The sequence below is a fragment of the Papio anubis genome, chromosome 18 (assembly GCF_008728515.1).
Source record: "Papio anubis isolate 15944 chromosome 18, Panubis1.0, whole genome shotgun sequence".
Taxonomy (NCBI): domain Eukaryota; kingdom Metazoa; phylum Chordata; class Mammalia; order Primates; family Cercopithecidae; genus Papio; species Papio anubis.
Window position 1 is genome coordinate 69,081,345 of NC_044993.1, and position 16,161 is coordinate 69,097,505.

Consider the following 16,161-nt stretch of genomic DNA (forward strand, 5'->3'; position numbering starts at 1 on the left):
TCTGGTTGGCCAGGGCTGGGTTTACCCCAGCATGCTTCGTTGCTAAGTACAAACATGCCACCAGGAGAAATTTTCTTCTGTTTTGAAAAGTGTAAGACTCTCATGAAGAGATACTTTGCCTACTGGCATTCCCACTGTCAGCGCACTCCTAACTGCAATCAGACCAAGGCATGGCATGAGAATTGCTTAAAGCAGCTATTTTTTCCTCCTTGATTTTTCCCAGCACCTAACTCCTCAGACTGGGTTCAAAGAAGAGTAAGTTTTTCATGGGAACAAGAATGGGGTCTAATACTTCACTCCTCCATCCCTGGTGCTCAATACAGTGTGTCTGGGATATTGTGGGAGCTCAACAGATACTTAGGAGTAAACGACTTGCACATCTCATTCTCATGGTCTGCTTAGGCATGGCTAAGGGCACCACACTAAGAACTGGAAAAAATGTCGATAAACAGCAATTTTTACTACATTGAGAGGTTTCTGCAACATCCAAGGTAATCTTCACAGTGTCTATTCTCCAGCCACTGTACTGCCCTCCATTTCCGCCTGGTGGCTCAACAAAGTCGCCTTTTCTTTCTGCTGTGGCTCCAAGCTAAACTGCACTTGGCTCAAGTGTATTTCTTCCATACAAAGATCACAGTGTAATACCTTCACACCTGCAGGGGCTCTTGACTCCTCAGAGGGCTGCCAAAAAGATCCCACTTAATCCCACAAGAACCCCAGGAATTGGGCCAGCTGGGTACTGTTTGTAGAACCAAGGCTAGAGGGGGGTTAAGTGGCTTGGGTCTCTGTCCCGGTGTAACTTCAAGAATGCCATCCTGAGTAGCTGTCCCCAGACCAGTAAAGATCAATGAGCTTCCACAGTCACTTGACAGGTTTCCAGAGCATAGTTGCAGGGAGATGAGCATAGCTGACATGTGACCTGAGCAAACTGACTCACCTTCACCTTGATTTTAGAAGGGTTAGCCATAACTTTCTTCTTGGCCCTGTTCAAAGGAATGAGCACAGAAAAGCTTTAGAGAATATCCAGAGGAGACCAAAAACAACACTTGTCCCGAGATGTGAAAATACCAAGACACTCACAGGATTGAAGTCAGGTGTCCATGGCCTCGTCTGCTCTCCTTAAACAGAGTCCTGAAAGACACAGAACACCAGGCATCTGTACATGCCCCAGAAAGCTGGGAGTCTACTCCCAGAGCTTTGCTAGCATTCCCGGTACTCAGTGGCTATCCCACATTAAATGTCAATTGGCCAGGTATAGTGGCTCACGCCTATAATCCCAGCACTTTGGGAGGCCAAGGCAGGTGGATCACCTGAGGTTAGGAGTTCAAGACCAGCCTGACCAAAATGGTGAGACCCTGTCTCTACTAAAAACACAAAAATTAGCCAGGCATGGTGGCGCACGCCGGTAATCCCAGCTACTCGGGAGGCTGAGGCAGGAGATTCGCTCAAACTAGGGAGGCAGGGGTTGCAGTGAACCGAGATTGTACCATTGCACTCCAGTCTGGGCAACAGACTGGGCAACAGAGCGAGACTCTGTTCCCCTCACACACAAAAAAGGTCAAGGGATTGGGGAGCCAAATTCCTGGTGAGAGGATCGGAATGGGCCACACTGGCTGGCCAAAGGCTGAGTCTGGCCTTTACCAAGAAAATGTATGGCTCTACCTCAAACCTCTCATGGTGATGCTTCCCTAAAGGGCACAGCACTTTCCTTATTGCCTATTCCCTCCATTCCAGGAATAAAACGTGGAGTGACCCAGCACGTCTTTGTCCAGAGAAACTCAACAAAAAATGTTCTTCATATGAGTCCAGCCTATGTAGAAAGGACTGCAATTTCAAAGGTTCCAAGATCTGTCCGCACAACAGATGATTGGGGTCCAATCAATAAAATCACTCCAGCTAACTTTCTCTGTCTTGTGTATGACAGAAATAACTTCATTCGCAGGAAGCGACTTCATACAAGGTAGCCTCTGAGACGGAAGCCTGGCACTTAGTTCCAGTAAGGAGTCAGCCCTGCTCCCTGCAAATGAGGCTTCTTCAGGAGCATCAGGAAAGACCCAAGATGAACCCATCTCTCAAATGCTCGCAGCAGCCTGTATGTTCAAACAGGAAAGTGCGGCCAGGCGCGCGGGCTCATGCCTGGAATCCCAGCACTTTGGGAGGCCAAGGCGGGCAGATCACGAGGTCAGGAGATCAAGACCATCCTGGCTAACACAGTGAAACCCCATCTCTACTAAAAATACAAAAAATTAGCCGGGCGTGGTGGCGGGCACCTGTAGTCCCAGCTACTCTGGAGGCTGAGGCAGGAGAATGGCGTGAACCCGGGAGGTGGAGCTTGCAGCGAGCTGAGATTGCACCACTGCACTCCAGCCTGGGCAACAGAGCGAGACTCTGTCTCAAAAAAAAAAAAAAGAAAAAAAAAAGGAAAGTGCATATTGAGATAGGAGGCCAAACCTCAACCTGAAGTGGGACAAAAAATATGACAAAACAAAACCCTGCAGGCAACTTCCCTTCCTCCAGGGAAGATCCAGAACACCCTTTCCCAGCTACCTGCATGTCCCCCAGTTACTCAGGTGAGATCAGAGTTGAGGCAGCTAGACAGTGACTCCCTGTGGGCAGGGATCCTGTTGGCCTGGCACAAACGCAGCGTTCAAATATGTCTTGACTGTAGACGCCCATCTCAGCACACGGCCCTCACCTGGCCTGCATCCAGCCTTTGGGCCAGAGGGGCTTGACCTCCGCGTCCAGAAAGCCCTTCACGCAGTCCTCCCAAGCCTGGGCTTTGTTGTTCCTCTCCAGGTCGTGGCTCTCCAGTTTGATCTTCACCACCTGGCACAGTAGCTCCCTGAGAAGGAGGCAGAAATCAGAAACTCCAAACTACTCCAGATGCTTCTTCAAGGTTCCAATCATGTGCTTTCAGCAGCCCTGATGAAAGTAAATGAGCCTAACCTTTGTCAGCAATAGGGGATGTGCTCAGACACTGCCCTACCAACCCTCCAAAGAGGCCAAGTCCCAGTGGGGGCACACCTGATCTCATCATTCCACTGGAACTTCTTCCTAGGTCCCATTATCCTCCTGCCCCCTTTTTCTTCATCTTCTTCCTCATCCGAACAAATCCGGTCCCTCTGCTCCTTGTCTTTCTCCTCTTCCAGCATCCTACAGGGTGAATAGAATTACACGGGGCCCCAAGGTGCTCCTGCCCACCACCTCTCCCCTCACCCTCTGTACAACTGGGACTTCACAGAGAAGGAGAAAAGGCCAGAGAAGAGCCAAGAGGCTCCTGGAGAAATGGCAGTACACACCGAGAAACGGGAGGGGAAGAGGCAAGAGACGGGAGGGTCGCGCCATGCAAGCGCCAGGACAAACTTACTTGGCAACCTTTGCCTGCGTGTGTGCCTGGCATTCGTCCTGGTACTTGGCCATCTGCTCCGGCATTGCCCTGCCAATAGCTTCCTTGAGCTTCTGGAGAGGCTCCTTCAGACGCCCCCCCTGTGAAGAGTGGGACAAAATTCAAGCCAGGTTTACACATCGCTCTTATGTTCAGGACGCACGACAGGGTGATCGCAAGGAGGCAGTGGGGCAGCAGATGCGGCATTGATTAAGACTCAGTCACCCCTCCACCAGGCCCCAAAGCCAAAGGGCTTCACTCTAGAGTCACCCACCTGTTCATAGAGGTGAAGTTTCCGAGCACGCTTGAGCAGGGCATCCTTGCTGCAGGGCAGGAATGACGCGAGATAGGCATATACCCCAGAGCGGACCTGACTGCTCAGCTCCCGAGTCTGTGCCTCTATGCTGAAGAACAGAATACAGTCACCACCCGCTGCAGCTCACTGCAACTCTTGTCTTCATCAGCTCACTATATGTGGAGAGGAAAGCTAGGGGCCAAAGGCAGGTCAGACCCTGTCTTGTTGGTCACACAATGTAACTGAGTGCCCAAGGAAACACATCTTCAGCAATCGACAAACAAGACCAACTCCCAAGCCTGATGAACATAGTTAGGTAACGTGGGTCAAGGCTCTCAGGTCAAAAACAAGACCAGGAAAACAGAGCCCAGGAGAACAAGCTCTGAAGCACTTTAAGCTTTCAAAGTGGAAAATCATGAGTTACTTGGGGTTGACAGGAAATACTTCCCGGCAGCATTTCTTCTTTTTCCCCCTAGTCCCCAGTTTTATCAACCATTAAGAGGTCAGAAAAAGCCTCACCCCTCCAGTTTCTCCATCTAGATAAGCAAAAAAATATTTCTCTTCAATGCCTTGAGCTGTCCATATCTGGCATGCTCAAGCAGGTTCCTTGTTGACACAACCCTATCATCCGCACCAATGCTCAGGTGCTCTCTGCAGCCCACACTTCCTGACCCAAGGGGCCAATCCAGGCTCTGGCCAGGCGAGGCCATTTGGTGGAACACCCACATTTTGACAACTATTCTTACATACACAAACTCCTCAGCTGTTGAGCAACAAGCTTCCCCTGCCACAAACTGCAACCAGGAGAAAAGCGGCAACACTGCAGCCCAGGCCACAAGGATTCACTTTTCCCAGTCTGGGTTTACAGACATTTGCTCTTCTGCTTTTCAACCCGATTCACACAGCATGGTGTCTCAGAGGCTCAGGTGTGTGGGAACAGCATTAGGGATGACGCACGTGGCACGAGGAGCAGGAGTGCAAGCGAGGGCAACGGCCAGGGACGCCAAGCAACACCCAAGGCAGAACAGACCCCTGAGGCCACCAGGCTGTCTCTCATTCTTCAGGATTCTCAGAGACAGGCAAGCAACACCTTCTCTCTCTCTTCCTCTCATACCTGCCAAGAAATCCTCTTCCAACAGGCCATGATTATCATATGCTATTAATGCCTGCTGCCTAAGATCAGGGAGGTCTACCACTTCTGGAGACAAGTATTTGGTATCTCTGTTGTGTTTTGATTTTTAATAGAAAAACAACAATAAAACCATGTTAATCCAATTCTTCTTTTATCTCATTGGCGGTCACCTTTATGCAGTTCAATTATACTCCCATTCTCCCCTGGCTGGCCTGCCCCAAGCTCAATAATAGCAGAAACAGACAGACAGACAGACAGACAGACAGACAGACAGACGATACTCACTCTAATAGGATTCCATTAATATCCTGGGTGAAGAACTTCTGTCTGCTCTCCCCCTCAGCAGCTCTGGCAGCCTGGTGCACAGCAGACAGTAACAACCATTAGTGTACTTTCCCCACACGTCCCTCACGCTCACCCACAGGCACAGGAGTCACTGCTCCATGAAGAGCACCTGTCGATACAATCACACCGCCACCTTTCCAACTCCACCCTAGTCCCGGGTTAAGTTCGCCTGCAATCAACATTCTCTTTTCAAATGCTGCTGCAGCATCTGTGGGCTGCCAGTTCTTCCCAGGACTTAAAACAGTCACAGAAAAGAAAATCACAGAGTCAAAGCCATCACAATGCACTTGGCCAAAGGCCAAAAAGGCCAAATAACCCCTGTGCCCATACACTATCAACTACACCATTAGTTGGGATTTCCATGTATCTACAGTACAAAAATATTCAAGAACTTCAACCAGCCTATAGGATTTAAAGGCCTTTTTATCTACAAAAACAATAATAATGTGCAGCTCTGGCACTTAAGGACATCTAAACTCTTTGACAATTCCTAATCTACTTATGGTATACCACGAGCTATTAGCCAGACCATGTGAATAACTAACCCAGCATATTACCTATTAACACCAGATTATAGGAGTTTCAGTACAGTCTTTAGTTTGCTTTCCAAAAGAACACAGTTAACACACACCCTGGATGGCAAGCTCAGAGACCCCTGAAGCAACCATGTCAGGCAGTCACGACACTGCGGGAACACAAGAAAGCAGGCCCTGCGGAAGTCCGCATCAGGGGTCCTGCGAAGTCTACATCAGGGGTTCTCACACTTGGTTGCATACTGGAATTCTCTGGGCAGCTTGGAGCAACTCAGGCCACTTAAATCACAATCTCTGCAAAGGAGACTCAAGAATGTGCACTCTCTAAAAGAGGCCCAAGGACTCTTTCAAAGCAGCCCTGCGGATGCTGATGTGCAGAGAGAGCTGGGAACCACTCATCTAACCCCAAGAGCTGCTGGTCTGAAGGCTTTGTGTGAAATGAAATTTCTGAAATCAGACATGATATACAATAACGACAGCAAACAAGGGTGATAAAGTGACTATCTAGAATGAAGGGATCAACCCCTCTGAAACTGCAGACACTGCTAACTCCCCCACCATTTCCCCTACTCACCTTCCTCTCACTGCATCCTGTGGGACCCCTTCCAACCACTCTAACTACTCCATCTGCCTCCTCCACCAGCTCCTTTCCATAGGTGGACCCCAGGATTCTCACGAGAACCCACTTCTCCCAATAACTTCTTTCCCGCTCAGGGCTGCAAAATAACACAGACAATTGTACACTCAAATCTAAACTAAACCCTAAACCCTCTCATCTAAGCTCTGGACCAGAATTTCCAGTTATCTCCGAGTAATTTCCAATTACAGTCAACGCCTGGTATAGGCAGGGGACTGGTTACAGGACCCCCGCATATACCAAAATCCAAGTGCACAGTCAGCCCTGAGGAACCTGCCTATACAAAAAGTTAGCCCCGTATATACAGATTTAGCATCCCTCAAATCAACCTACATTTGGTTAGAAAACGTCTGCGTTTCAGTGGACCCACGCAGTTCAACCCTGTGCTGTTCAAGGGTCAACTGCACTTCTGTGGATGGATGACCCACTGGTTTGCAAACTCAACTTACACCAGACCCACTGGCTTCTGCTCTTCCGCCTGTGCTCCCCACTTCTAATAACTCACTCCAACCTTAAGACCGCCACTCCCTTCTTCAGAACCCTTCAGCAGCTCTTTCCAAGCCTAGTATCAAACCCAAACTCCTTCACATGGCATTTGGGGTCCTCCACGATCTGGCCCAGCAATTCACCAATTTGCCCATCTTCAGCTCTGCTCCCTGCCTTATCCTAGGGAATCCTCCCTAGGAGGCCGGGCAAGCCTGTTGCCTCCAGTCTGCTTTCTATATGCCCCCCAAGAGCCTCTCTTTTACCCCTTAAGTCGGGCTATTTGGCCGTCCAGATATCACAAAGTTACTTCATTCTGCTCTGTACTACAGTCCACCATCTGCATATCTATTGGGTCCATTTATGTAACGAGCTCATGGAAGACAAGAATGGAACCTTGGCCCCGCGCGGTGGCTCACACCTGTAATCCTAACACATTGGGAGGCCAAGGTGGGCGGATCACTTGAGCTCAGGAGTTTCGGACCAGTTTGGGCAACACGATGAGACCCTGTCTCTACTAAAAATACAAAAAAAAAAAAAAAAAAGGTTGGGCATGGTGGTGAATGCCTGTGGTCCCAACTACTCTGGAGGCTGAGGTGGGAGGATCACTTGAGCCTGGGTGTGGAGGTTGCAGTAAGCCAAGATTGTGCCACTGCACTCCAGCCTGGGTGACAGACTAAGACCTTGTCTTTTAAAAAAAAAAGAACTGAGTCTTATTCATCAATATATTTCCCATGGCTGTCTGTCACATAATATTTACTAAATGTTGACTGAGTGAACAAGTGAGGATACTCCTGTAAGATGGCACACCACAGGGAGAGAAGCTTAACAACAAACTACCAAAACTAAGTTGGAAGAAAACATGCAAACCTCAAGCTTCTCCAGATCCGCTGGCTAGGGGAAAAGCCAATGGGGTGAAATCCACAGATGAATAACAAAAAAAAAGGGCATGACTTTTCACCCAGTCATATGTCAATTTCTTACCCTCTTAGAAACATTCAGAATTCTACCTTGGCACTTGGAAGGTACTAGAATTATATTAGTCTGAGAAAAAATAAAACTGAACTTTTTTTGCTTAAGCTTACACTGCTAGTTATAAGATCCAGAAGCACCCTCACATTAATTCAAACTAATTAACATGTATTTCATATGCCACACTGTCAGACCCATCGACAGCTTAAATTTCCAATCAAATTTTATCTTATTATTTTTCATTTATTTTATTTTAGTTTTTGAGACGGAGTCTTGTTCTGTCGCTCAGGCTGGAGTGCAATGGCGTGATATCGGCTCACTGCAACCTCCACCTCCCAGGTTCAAGTGATTCTCCTGCCTCAGCCTCCTGAGTAGCTGGGATTACAGGCACCTGCCACCATGTTCGGCTAATTTTTTTTGTATTTTTAGTAGAGATGGGGTTTCACCATGATGGCCAGGCTGGTCTCAAACATCTGACTCCAAGTGATCTGCCCGCCTCAGCCTCCCAAAGTGCTGGGATTACAGGTATGAGTTACCATGCCTGGCATCTTATTTTATTGAGATGGTCTCACTCTGTCACCCATTCTGGAGTGCAGTGACGTGATCATAGCTCATACAGCCTTGACCTCCCAGGCTCAATCCTCCCGCCTCAGCTTCCCAAGCAGCTGGGACTACAGCTGCATGCAACCACGCCTGGCTAATTTTTAGATTTTTTTTTCTCACTGTGTTACCCAGGCTGGTCTGGAACTCCTGGGCTCAGGTGATCCTCCCACCTCGGCCTCCCAAAGTACTGCGATTATAGGCATGAACCACCATGCCCGGCCAAATTTTCTGTTTAGATAGCCATTTGTGCAATATTTCAGAAGCTTTCTATGTAATCTTTATGCAATCTTTAAAAATATTTTAAATAATATTATGTAATTTAAAAAATATTTTTCTGAAACCTTTTGAATTGCATAGACAGTATCTCTGAGGGTCTGGCTTTATACCGAAGACAGTTGACTGCGGCATTTTAAAGTAAATCTAATTAAAAGAGCAACTGGATATATATGATAGTCTTCCAAAAATAAATGAGGTCCCTCACCCCTAAAAAGAGACACTCTTACCCCAGAAGTTGTGTAAATTAATCAATCCTAAGTTAACTAGGAAACGAAGTTAAACATCCCAATCATGCTGACTTATAAGAGTTCCAACAGCCTTTTAAAGAGCTGTTTTATTTATTCTAAGAAAAGCCACTTGTAGCCTTTCAGCACCCAGCTCTAAATCTTATATACTGTTACCTGTTTTTGCTGAGCAGGAGAAAATCTGGCATGATTTTTTAAAAAAAGATCAAACAAGTTGTTTTGGTTTCCCCCCCCCCCCCACCTTATTCTCTTTGGATCCATCTCTCCCTGGACTTCTTGTGATGAGGGGCTCTAATTCTACAGGAGGGCAGAGTAAAATGGGTGACATAGGGTCTCTTTCATTCCTGCTCTTAGTATTGTCTCTGTTATGCTTGACTAAAGAGAATCAAAACAGATCTGGGTTATTTGTATAGCCTGAGGCTGAAGAGCTGTCAAACTACCTCAAGACAATAACCCAAAGGAACATCAAACCTGAGCTTTGTCAGCACCTATACTGGCCAACAACCAAGACAAAAGACACCATCAATGCATATTAAGAGAGGCAGGGTAAGGCCATCAAATCACTGGATTCCCTGGGGCTTATACAAATGTACAATACAAATCAGTAACAAAAAAAGGGCTAATGAGAGAATGTAGTGAAGATGGCAGAGGCATTACCAAGGTTCCTTCTCAGAGGGCCTCTTTAACATACACAAGTTTTCAAAGATATTTTTCAAAGTTTTAAGTACCATATTTAGTTAAAAGATATATCTAATTTTCACTTCCCAGAAAGAGTTTCAAAACAGGAACACAGGCCAGGCACGGTGGCTCACGCCTGTTATCCCAGCTACTCAGGAGGCTGAGGTACAGCAAGCACTTCAACCCAGAAGGCAGAGGTGGAGGTTGCAGTGAGTCGAGATCGCACCACTGCACTCCAGCCTGGGAGACGGAGTGAGACTCTGTCTCAAAAAAAAACAAAACGGAACAACAGCAACAAACCAGGATCAAAGATTCCTCCCACAAAGAAATCCTCCTCCCTAAGAGGTGCACCCTAGCTCCCTAATCCTTGGATCTGGGCGGCTCTTGCGATTTCTTATGACCAAAAGTGTGGTGGAAGTCGTGTGATACACATAGCCTCTAAGGCTAGCTCTCAAGAGCCCTGCGGCTTCCACCTTTCCCCTCTTGAGATGTTGCCCTGAGACCACCATGCCCTGAAGAAGGCAGGATGAAAGGCCAGGAAAGAAAAGCCCTGCCAGCACCTGGCCAACCTGCCATCTGAATGCAGCCATGAGCATGGGCCCAGACTCAGGAGAAACCAACTGCTATGATAAGGCCAATTTTGGGGGGGTGTTTTGTAGACAGTGATAGAAACTGATTTGTGTGCCATCTAGGGCCAAGACGTAAAGTCTAACCAATCTTACAATAAAGGGAAAAGGGGGGAAAAATTAGGGGTATGAAAAATAAAGTGAGAAACACGTAACACTGCTAATGTTCCAGTTACATACAGCAGGTTTACTTTAAATTTTAAAAAAGTGATGTCCATTTCAAGATCTAGGATAGACTCATTATTAAGGATCCAAATAACCACGTGTGGCTTTTGGAATCATAAGCAATTTGTGTATACCAGTGCATTATTTCCCTGGGAAGACTATGTTTCCCAGCAGATTCTCAGCGGGGTCAGGGGTCCAGAGCATTTGCACACACATGTGGGGCCTCCAAATGCCCCGAGAGCAGGGCCCTGGTCAGAACAGCGCACCTGAGGACCCTTCGGAGCAGCATTCAGCAATTTTCTAAAATAAGCCACCTTTTTAATGCAACCATGAAAAGTGATGAGGGTTTTACAATATTATGTAAAAAGGCAGGAAACAGTTATTCACAACTATAATTACAGTTGCATAAAAACACATACACAGAGGCTAGAAAAGAATATCCAACTAGAAATTGTTTTTATATTGGCCGGATGGATCATTTCTACACACTTGCCACCCCATTTTCAAAGTTTCTTAATGCTGTTATAGGACAAGGGCAATGCGAAGACTCGAATATCAACTTCACATTTGAATATCATATTTTCAAACCAGAACATCAGCCTCTCCTGGTCACCAGCTCCCCACCGGGCCCCAGGCCCACCTTGACTATGGGATCCTGAACCCTGTGTTTGTTATGCCCAAGAGCTAACCGACACTTGGCAATCACTGAGGCAGGGCAGCTTGCCTAACAAGGTGTTTACTCAGTTCCGCTTTCTTGCACCAGAGCCCCATGCTTTTTCCGGTTGTATCATTTTGTTGACACTAAATCTGTCCCTATCTTTCCCAAGAAAGTGAAACAGCAAGTCTTCACACTAGAACACAACCTATGACATGAGTGGGGACACAGCCAAGAATTTGGTTTTGACTTTTCTCTAATGAGCAGCTATCATCACATAGACCTTAAATGATTTAACAAGACTTTCAGAAACTATGAAACAATTTGATTACAAACCAGAGGATTAAAAAGAGCAAGGAATAATGTTTGTTTAACATGAATTCTGAGAGCAAATATAGGACAGTAGGCTCAAACACACCAAGTTCAGATTCAGCTACTTCCACCTCAAGGTCATACTTAAGGGATACTCCAAACCCCAACATGGCACAATTCATTTAAATCATTACATTCAAATACAATACGTGAATTTCCAATGCTGAACACAAGCTGACAAAGATGAGATAGAGATTGGAATAGATACTTTATTTGCTTTATATACGGCGTTCAAATAGTTTTTGGAAGTGAGAAAATCATTTTAGCGGTGGCTGACAATTTACCCTGCCCTAAAACACAAAGGATATTATACGTAACAATGCTTCTAAAATACTGTAAGAACTGCTGGTTTAAAACCTACAGCTGTAGATTATGAGTGCCACCAGAGCTGCATCACAAGTCCTGATGCTTAAGATAAAATGTTATTTTAACTTAAAGGTAAATGATATTACAACCAATGATCCATGCCAGGTTTACAGTTAAGAAATATGTTACTTGAACAGACAATTCTCAGAGCTTAGGGATCAATTCCCAGTCACTGGAGGAAAACAGCAAGAGCTGCTATATCCTAAAGGTGGTGATGGTGGTTGGTTTTTTAACAGAGTCTCGCTCTGTGGCCCAGGCTGGAGTGCACTGGCGCCATCTCCACTCACCACAACCTCCGCCTCCTGGATTCAAGGGATTCTCCTGCCTCAGCCTTTCAAGTAGCTAGGACTATGGTACGCGCCACCCTGCCCGGCTAAATTTTTGTATTTTTAGTAGAAAGAGGGTTTCACCATGTTGGCCAGGCTGGTCTCGAACTCCTGACCTCAGGTGATCCACCTGCCTCAGCCTCCCAAAGTGCTGGGATTACAGGTGTGAGCCACCGTGCCCCGCCAAAGGTGGGTTTTAACGGGGCATGGACGGCAATTAAAATTAAGTTACCTTTCATTCATCACATTGGAAGCATTCCCGTAATCACTACCTAACTCTAGATACACAATGCAAAGGAGCAACTGAAACCTAGTGGCAACGAAGCATATACTCTATGTGCAATTCATATGTTTGCAAACTTTTGTGAATTTGCAAAACCTTCGGAAGAATTCTAAGATGAATCTCTGCCTCAGCTGCCTGTTGCCAACATCATCCATCTATCACGTGAAAGAAAAGATGCCGAGTGGAAAACTGACAGAAAACAGAATAATCTGACAGAAAACAGAAAGGCAACCATCTCCCCAGAAGAAAGCAAACTTTCCAGAAATGAAGAAATGAAGAATGGCCTAAAATGATGCCTGACGAGCAAGGCTTGCACTGTTTTCTCCCTCAGAATGAGAAGAGAGTTTGGAAAAAGCTGACACCTTAACTGCCAACTCACTAAGGTTTCTCTGGGCGAGCTTCACGCAGTGCAGAACCAACGGCAATCTGCCCAAACTGCTTCCAGGAAAGCCCAGCCGCACTGTGTCACCATACCTGAGCCAGCTCCTTAACGCGCTTCTCCAGGGGTGCTGGCAGGCCTTCGGGGAGAGAAGAGGGCTGCCTGAATTCCTGGTCCAATCCCACCCCAAGGGAATCACTTCCATCATCCATATCACGGAAGGGGCTTCCTTCTGGAGACTCACTGAGCAGATGCTCCAAGTCCAAATCCGTCAGCGAGTCCATGGCAGTGGCCGCCTGGAGCAAGTCGTTGTCAGAAGTGGAGCCAAAGAGTGAGAGCAAGGGGTCAGAGGCACCCTCCAGTTCTCGCAGGCCCTGAGCTTCCGCTGATGGGACTGCAACAGGCTTATGCTCCTCCTCCCTTTTTTTCTGAGCCTCTTTCTCCTTCTGAAATTTCTTTAGCATCTCTTTAACGCTTAAAGCCCCAGAATATTTCTTCTTCTTCTTCTCCTTACTGGCATTGAGGGCTGTGAAGCTGCAAGCAAGAGGGAAACTGGTCACTCAGACTACAGGACACTGCCAAAGGGAACTCCAGAGGCCTTCACCCCTGCTCCCAGGGCCATGGACTCCAGGAGAACCTGTCACAGTCCACCCTGTCATTCCTCCTCCCTCCTCTTGGCATATGGAGCTCGTTCTTGCTGAGACCAAAGCTTGAGAGTTAATACAGGTTAGCAACACAGTGTCACATATGCTAAATTTCCGACGGGTTTTTAGAAACCACTGCCAGGCTGAAATAAAAGGTTGCAAAAAGGGGCAGGGAGAGCAAGAAAAGCATTTACAGGGAGAAAGCAGGAGCAGCAGAGAACAGCAGCAACTTGAAGAGCAGCTGGGGTGAGACCAAGTGAGGAGAAGGAAGCAGGACCACAGACGACAAAGGAAAACAGCAGAGACAGGAGGAGAACTGGGGCAGAGAGGAGCGCCCCGGAGAACGAGAAACATCAGCAGTCACACAGTGACAAGAATAGCTGCCAACACTGACAGTGGAACTATCTGACACACAGAGAGGTGAGCGTCTATGCCCAGAATGGCACTGCGGGAGGCGTGCAGGAGGACAGGAAGGCTAGGCCCTGCTGCCTCTTCCGAAGCTGTGGGGAGGAGGTGAGTCAGCTCCCAGTCGTCCTGCCCTAACAGTTCAGGCTTTATCCTAGCAAAGAAGCTGCTGCCTCTCACCCGGCTTTGGAAAACTTGGACTTTTTCGATTTCTTCTCCTTGTCATAAGTGTCATCTTTTTTCTTCTTCTTTATCTTCTCACCACCTTCCTTCAACTTCCGCTTCTGAGAATTAAAGACAAGGCACAGTTACACGGCTCCCTAACTCAGGGAGCAACTGCACTACACGGCACTGGCCTTGCTCCGCCCAGGGCACATCCTGAGACCTGTCTCATTTCCTTCATGAACAAAAGCTCTCAGATTGGTCCCTGGACCACAAACCCACAGCATTCCCACCGACGGTGTCTCCTGGAAACACCCAGGGCTGAGACAAAAGTGACCATTCTGGAGCCTGAAACCTTTCTAGTTTGAAAGTTACAAGTGGGCCCTACCTCTTGTTTTAAACACATAGGCAGTGGTAGACAGGTTTTTAAACACACTGATCCTAAGGCTGACTGGTTTTCAGTGGGGTGGCAGCCCTGGGAACTGAAGTCCTCTACATGTCCACAGAAGAGGGTCAGCAAGGGTGGTACACATTCCCTCACTCCACACCCTTCCCACCCTTAGGCCACCTCCAGAAACGATCCCTGCTGAGCCTGCTGGGATGTCATGTGAGGTAGACACGATGACCAAGTGCTGCACAGAGCCCCCACAGGCACGTGTGCTCATCAGGGCACATGTGTATGAGGTGAACCATCGACTTGGCACGGCTCTGCCTTTCCACCGTCCTCCTGAGCCGGCCAAGCACCACATATTCTGACGAGTCACCTACTCATCTGATAGGGTCACATCAAAAAGCATTTCTAAAATCCAAAAGCAAGCACATTCTAACCTTTGGAGACTTTTTCTTCTTTTCTTTAATGAAGTCATCCTCAGACTCTGATGCTTGTCTAAACTGCAGGGTTCCCGAGTTAATGTAAAATCCTCCATACTTCGTAGTCAAAGAAGCAGGAACAAGCTCATCATACTGAAAGGGTGAAACAAACTGTCAGCTCCAAGTTCTGCTTCTGTAGTCCGAAGGTGCAAAGCAGGTCTCGAGAGAGATGTGAGGATGTTCCTCTGACACTTCCAAGAGCATGCTAAAACATCCTTCCGGTCAACATTTTCTGAAGAGGGAACTAAGGCCCGGATCAAGAATGTCACTTCGTCTCTCATCAGCGCTGCTACTGCCTCATGCTGGGAAGAGGGCATGGCCGCTGTGACCCCACCCCCAGCTTCCTGGCCAGTATGAGGAGGAGCTATGGCACAGTGGGTCTGACACGGCATTTTCAGTAACTACTTACCGCCTCAGAGTTATCGATGAAGGAATCGGATTCATCATAACCATACCCCATATCGATCAAGTCCTGTATTCGGTCTTTTCTACGTTTCTTTCCACCCTAAAATGTAAAAGCAACAGATTACATGATTTTTGATAAATACACAGAATTAACTGTGGCCTTGAACTTCATCAGCTATGACTCAAAGAGGAAAAGCACTAACTAGAAAGGTCACTCTCTCACATACACACAAACCCCAAAATCTCCTTTCCTGAAAACCTTTTAACATAGGGCAGATTTGTATCTGTATAAAATGTCCTAGGATAGAAAAAAGAACTAAATGGTTTCTTATGCTTTGTACCAAAACATTTCTTCTAAGACGATCACAGGCCCTTCTCGGTTATTTGTCCAGTTAGCTCCTCACTCTAGCTCTGCCATGCCCGTTTTCTGTACCTTAATGCATTAGGTTTAATAACTGCTTCTGTTCTCTCCAAGCTTAATGCTTATGTCCACATCAGTGTTTATTACATGATAATCCACTAAAGGAATACAGAAATGTATGGAAACCTCTCCCACCCAAAGAGGTTGTTTTGTTGCTCAAGAGAGAAATCTTACGTATTTTTCTTCAAATTTCCGGGCAAGGGCCTCCACTTTATGCCTTTCCTTTTCTTCGTCATTGAAAGGATCTGACAGATCTTTCTTCTGTAAAGAGATTGTTCCATAAAAAATAAGTCACAAAATAGTCCCATGTTCTTATTCGTAGAAACTCCACTGACTACTCAATACCTATATAAAAACAATGTTTTTCAGAAAAAGGCAAGGTATAAAACATGCTACTATCTCATCAATGTTTATCTTAATTAAGAAAGTAAAATTTCCATTCACGTAGGTTAATAAAACTTGACTGAATGCCTACAATTATCCACCACAGCAGGAGGG

General features: G+C 46.8%; 1 protein-coding gene across 6 annotated transcripts in view; it reads right to left on the reverse strand.

The window, feature by feature from the left end:
• Positions 1 to 16,161, reverse strand: part of UBN1 (ubinuclein 1) — a 36,081-nt gene that overhangs the window by 8,033 nt on the left and 11,887 nt on the right. For all 6 annotated transcript variants that reach the window (XR_002519127.2, XM_003916490.5, XM_009195935.4 and 3 more), the window contains exons 3-14: positions 15,838 to 15,924; positions 15,247 to 15,342; positions 14,796 to 14,930; positions 13,986 to 14,089; positions 12,852 to 13,290; positions 5,098 to 5,168; positions 3,660 to 3,789; positions 3,368 to 3,486; positions 3,025 to 3,153; positions 2,696 to 2,842; positions 1,081 to 1,131; positions 938 to 983 (exon numbers count right to left, since the gene is read on the reverse strand). Coding sequence is in view for 5 of the 6 variants with exons in the window: in XM_003916490.5 (XP_003916539.1) it covers positions 938 to 983; positions 1,081 to 1,131; positions 2,696 to 2,842; positions 3,025 to 3,153; positions 3,368 to 3,486; positions 3,660 to 3,789; positions 5,098 to 5,168; positions 12,852 to 13,290; positions 13,986 to 14,089; positions 14,796 to 14,930; positions 15,247 to 15,342; positions 15,838 to 15,924 (1,554 nt within the window). In the remaining variant the exon portion in view is untranslated. The remainder of the gene's footprint in view (positions 1 to 937; positions 984 to 1,080; positions 1,132 to 2,695; positions 2,843 to 3,024; positions 3,154 to 3,367; positions 3,487 to 3,659; positions 3,790 to 5,097; positions 5,169 to 12,851; positions 13,291 to 13,985; positions 14,090 to 14,795; positions 14,931 to 15,246; positions 15,343 to 15,837; positions 15,925 to 16,161) is intronic.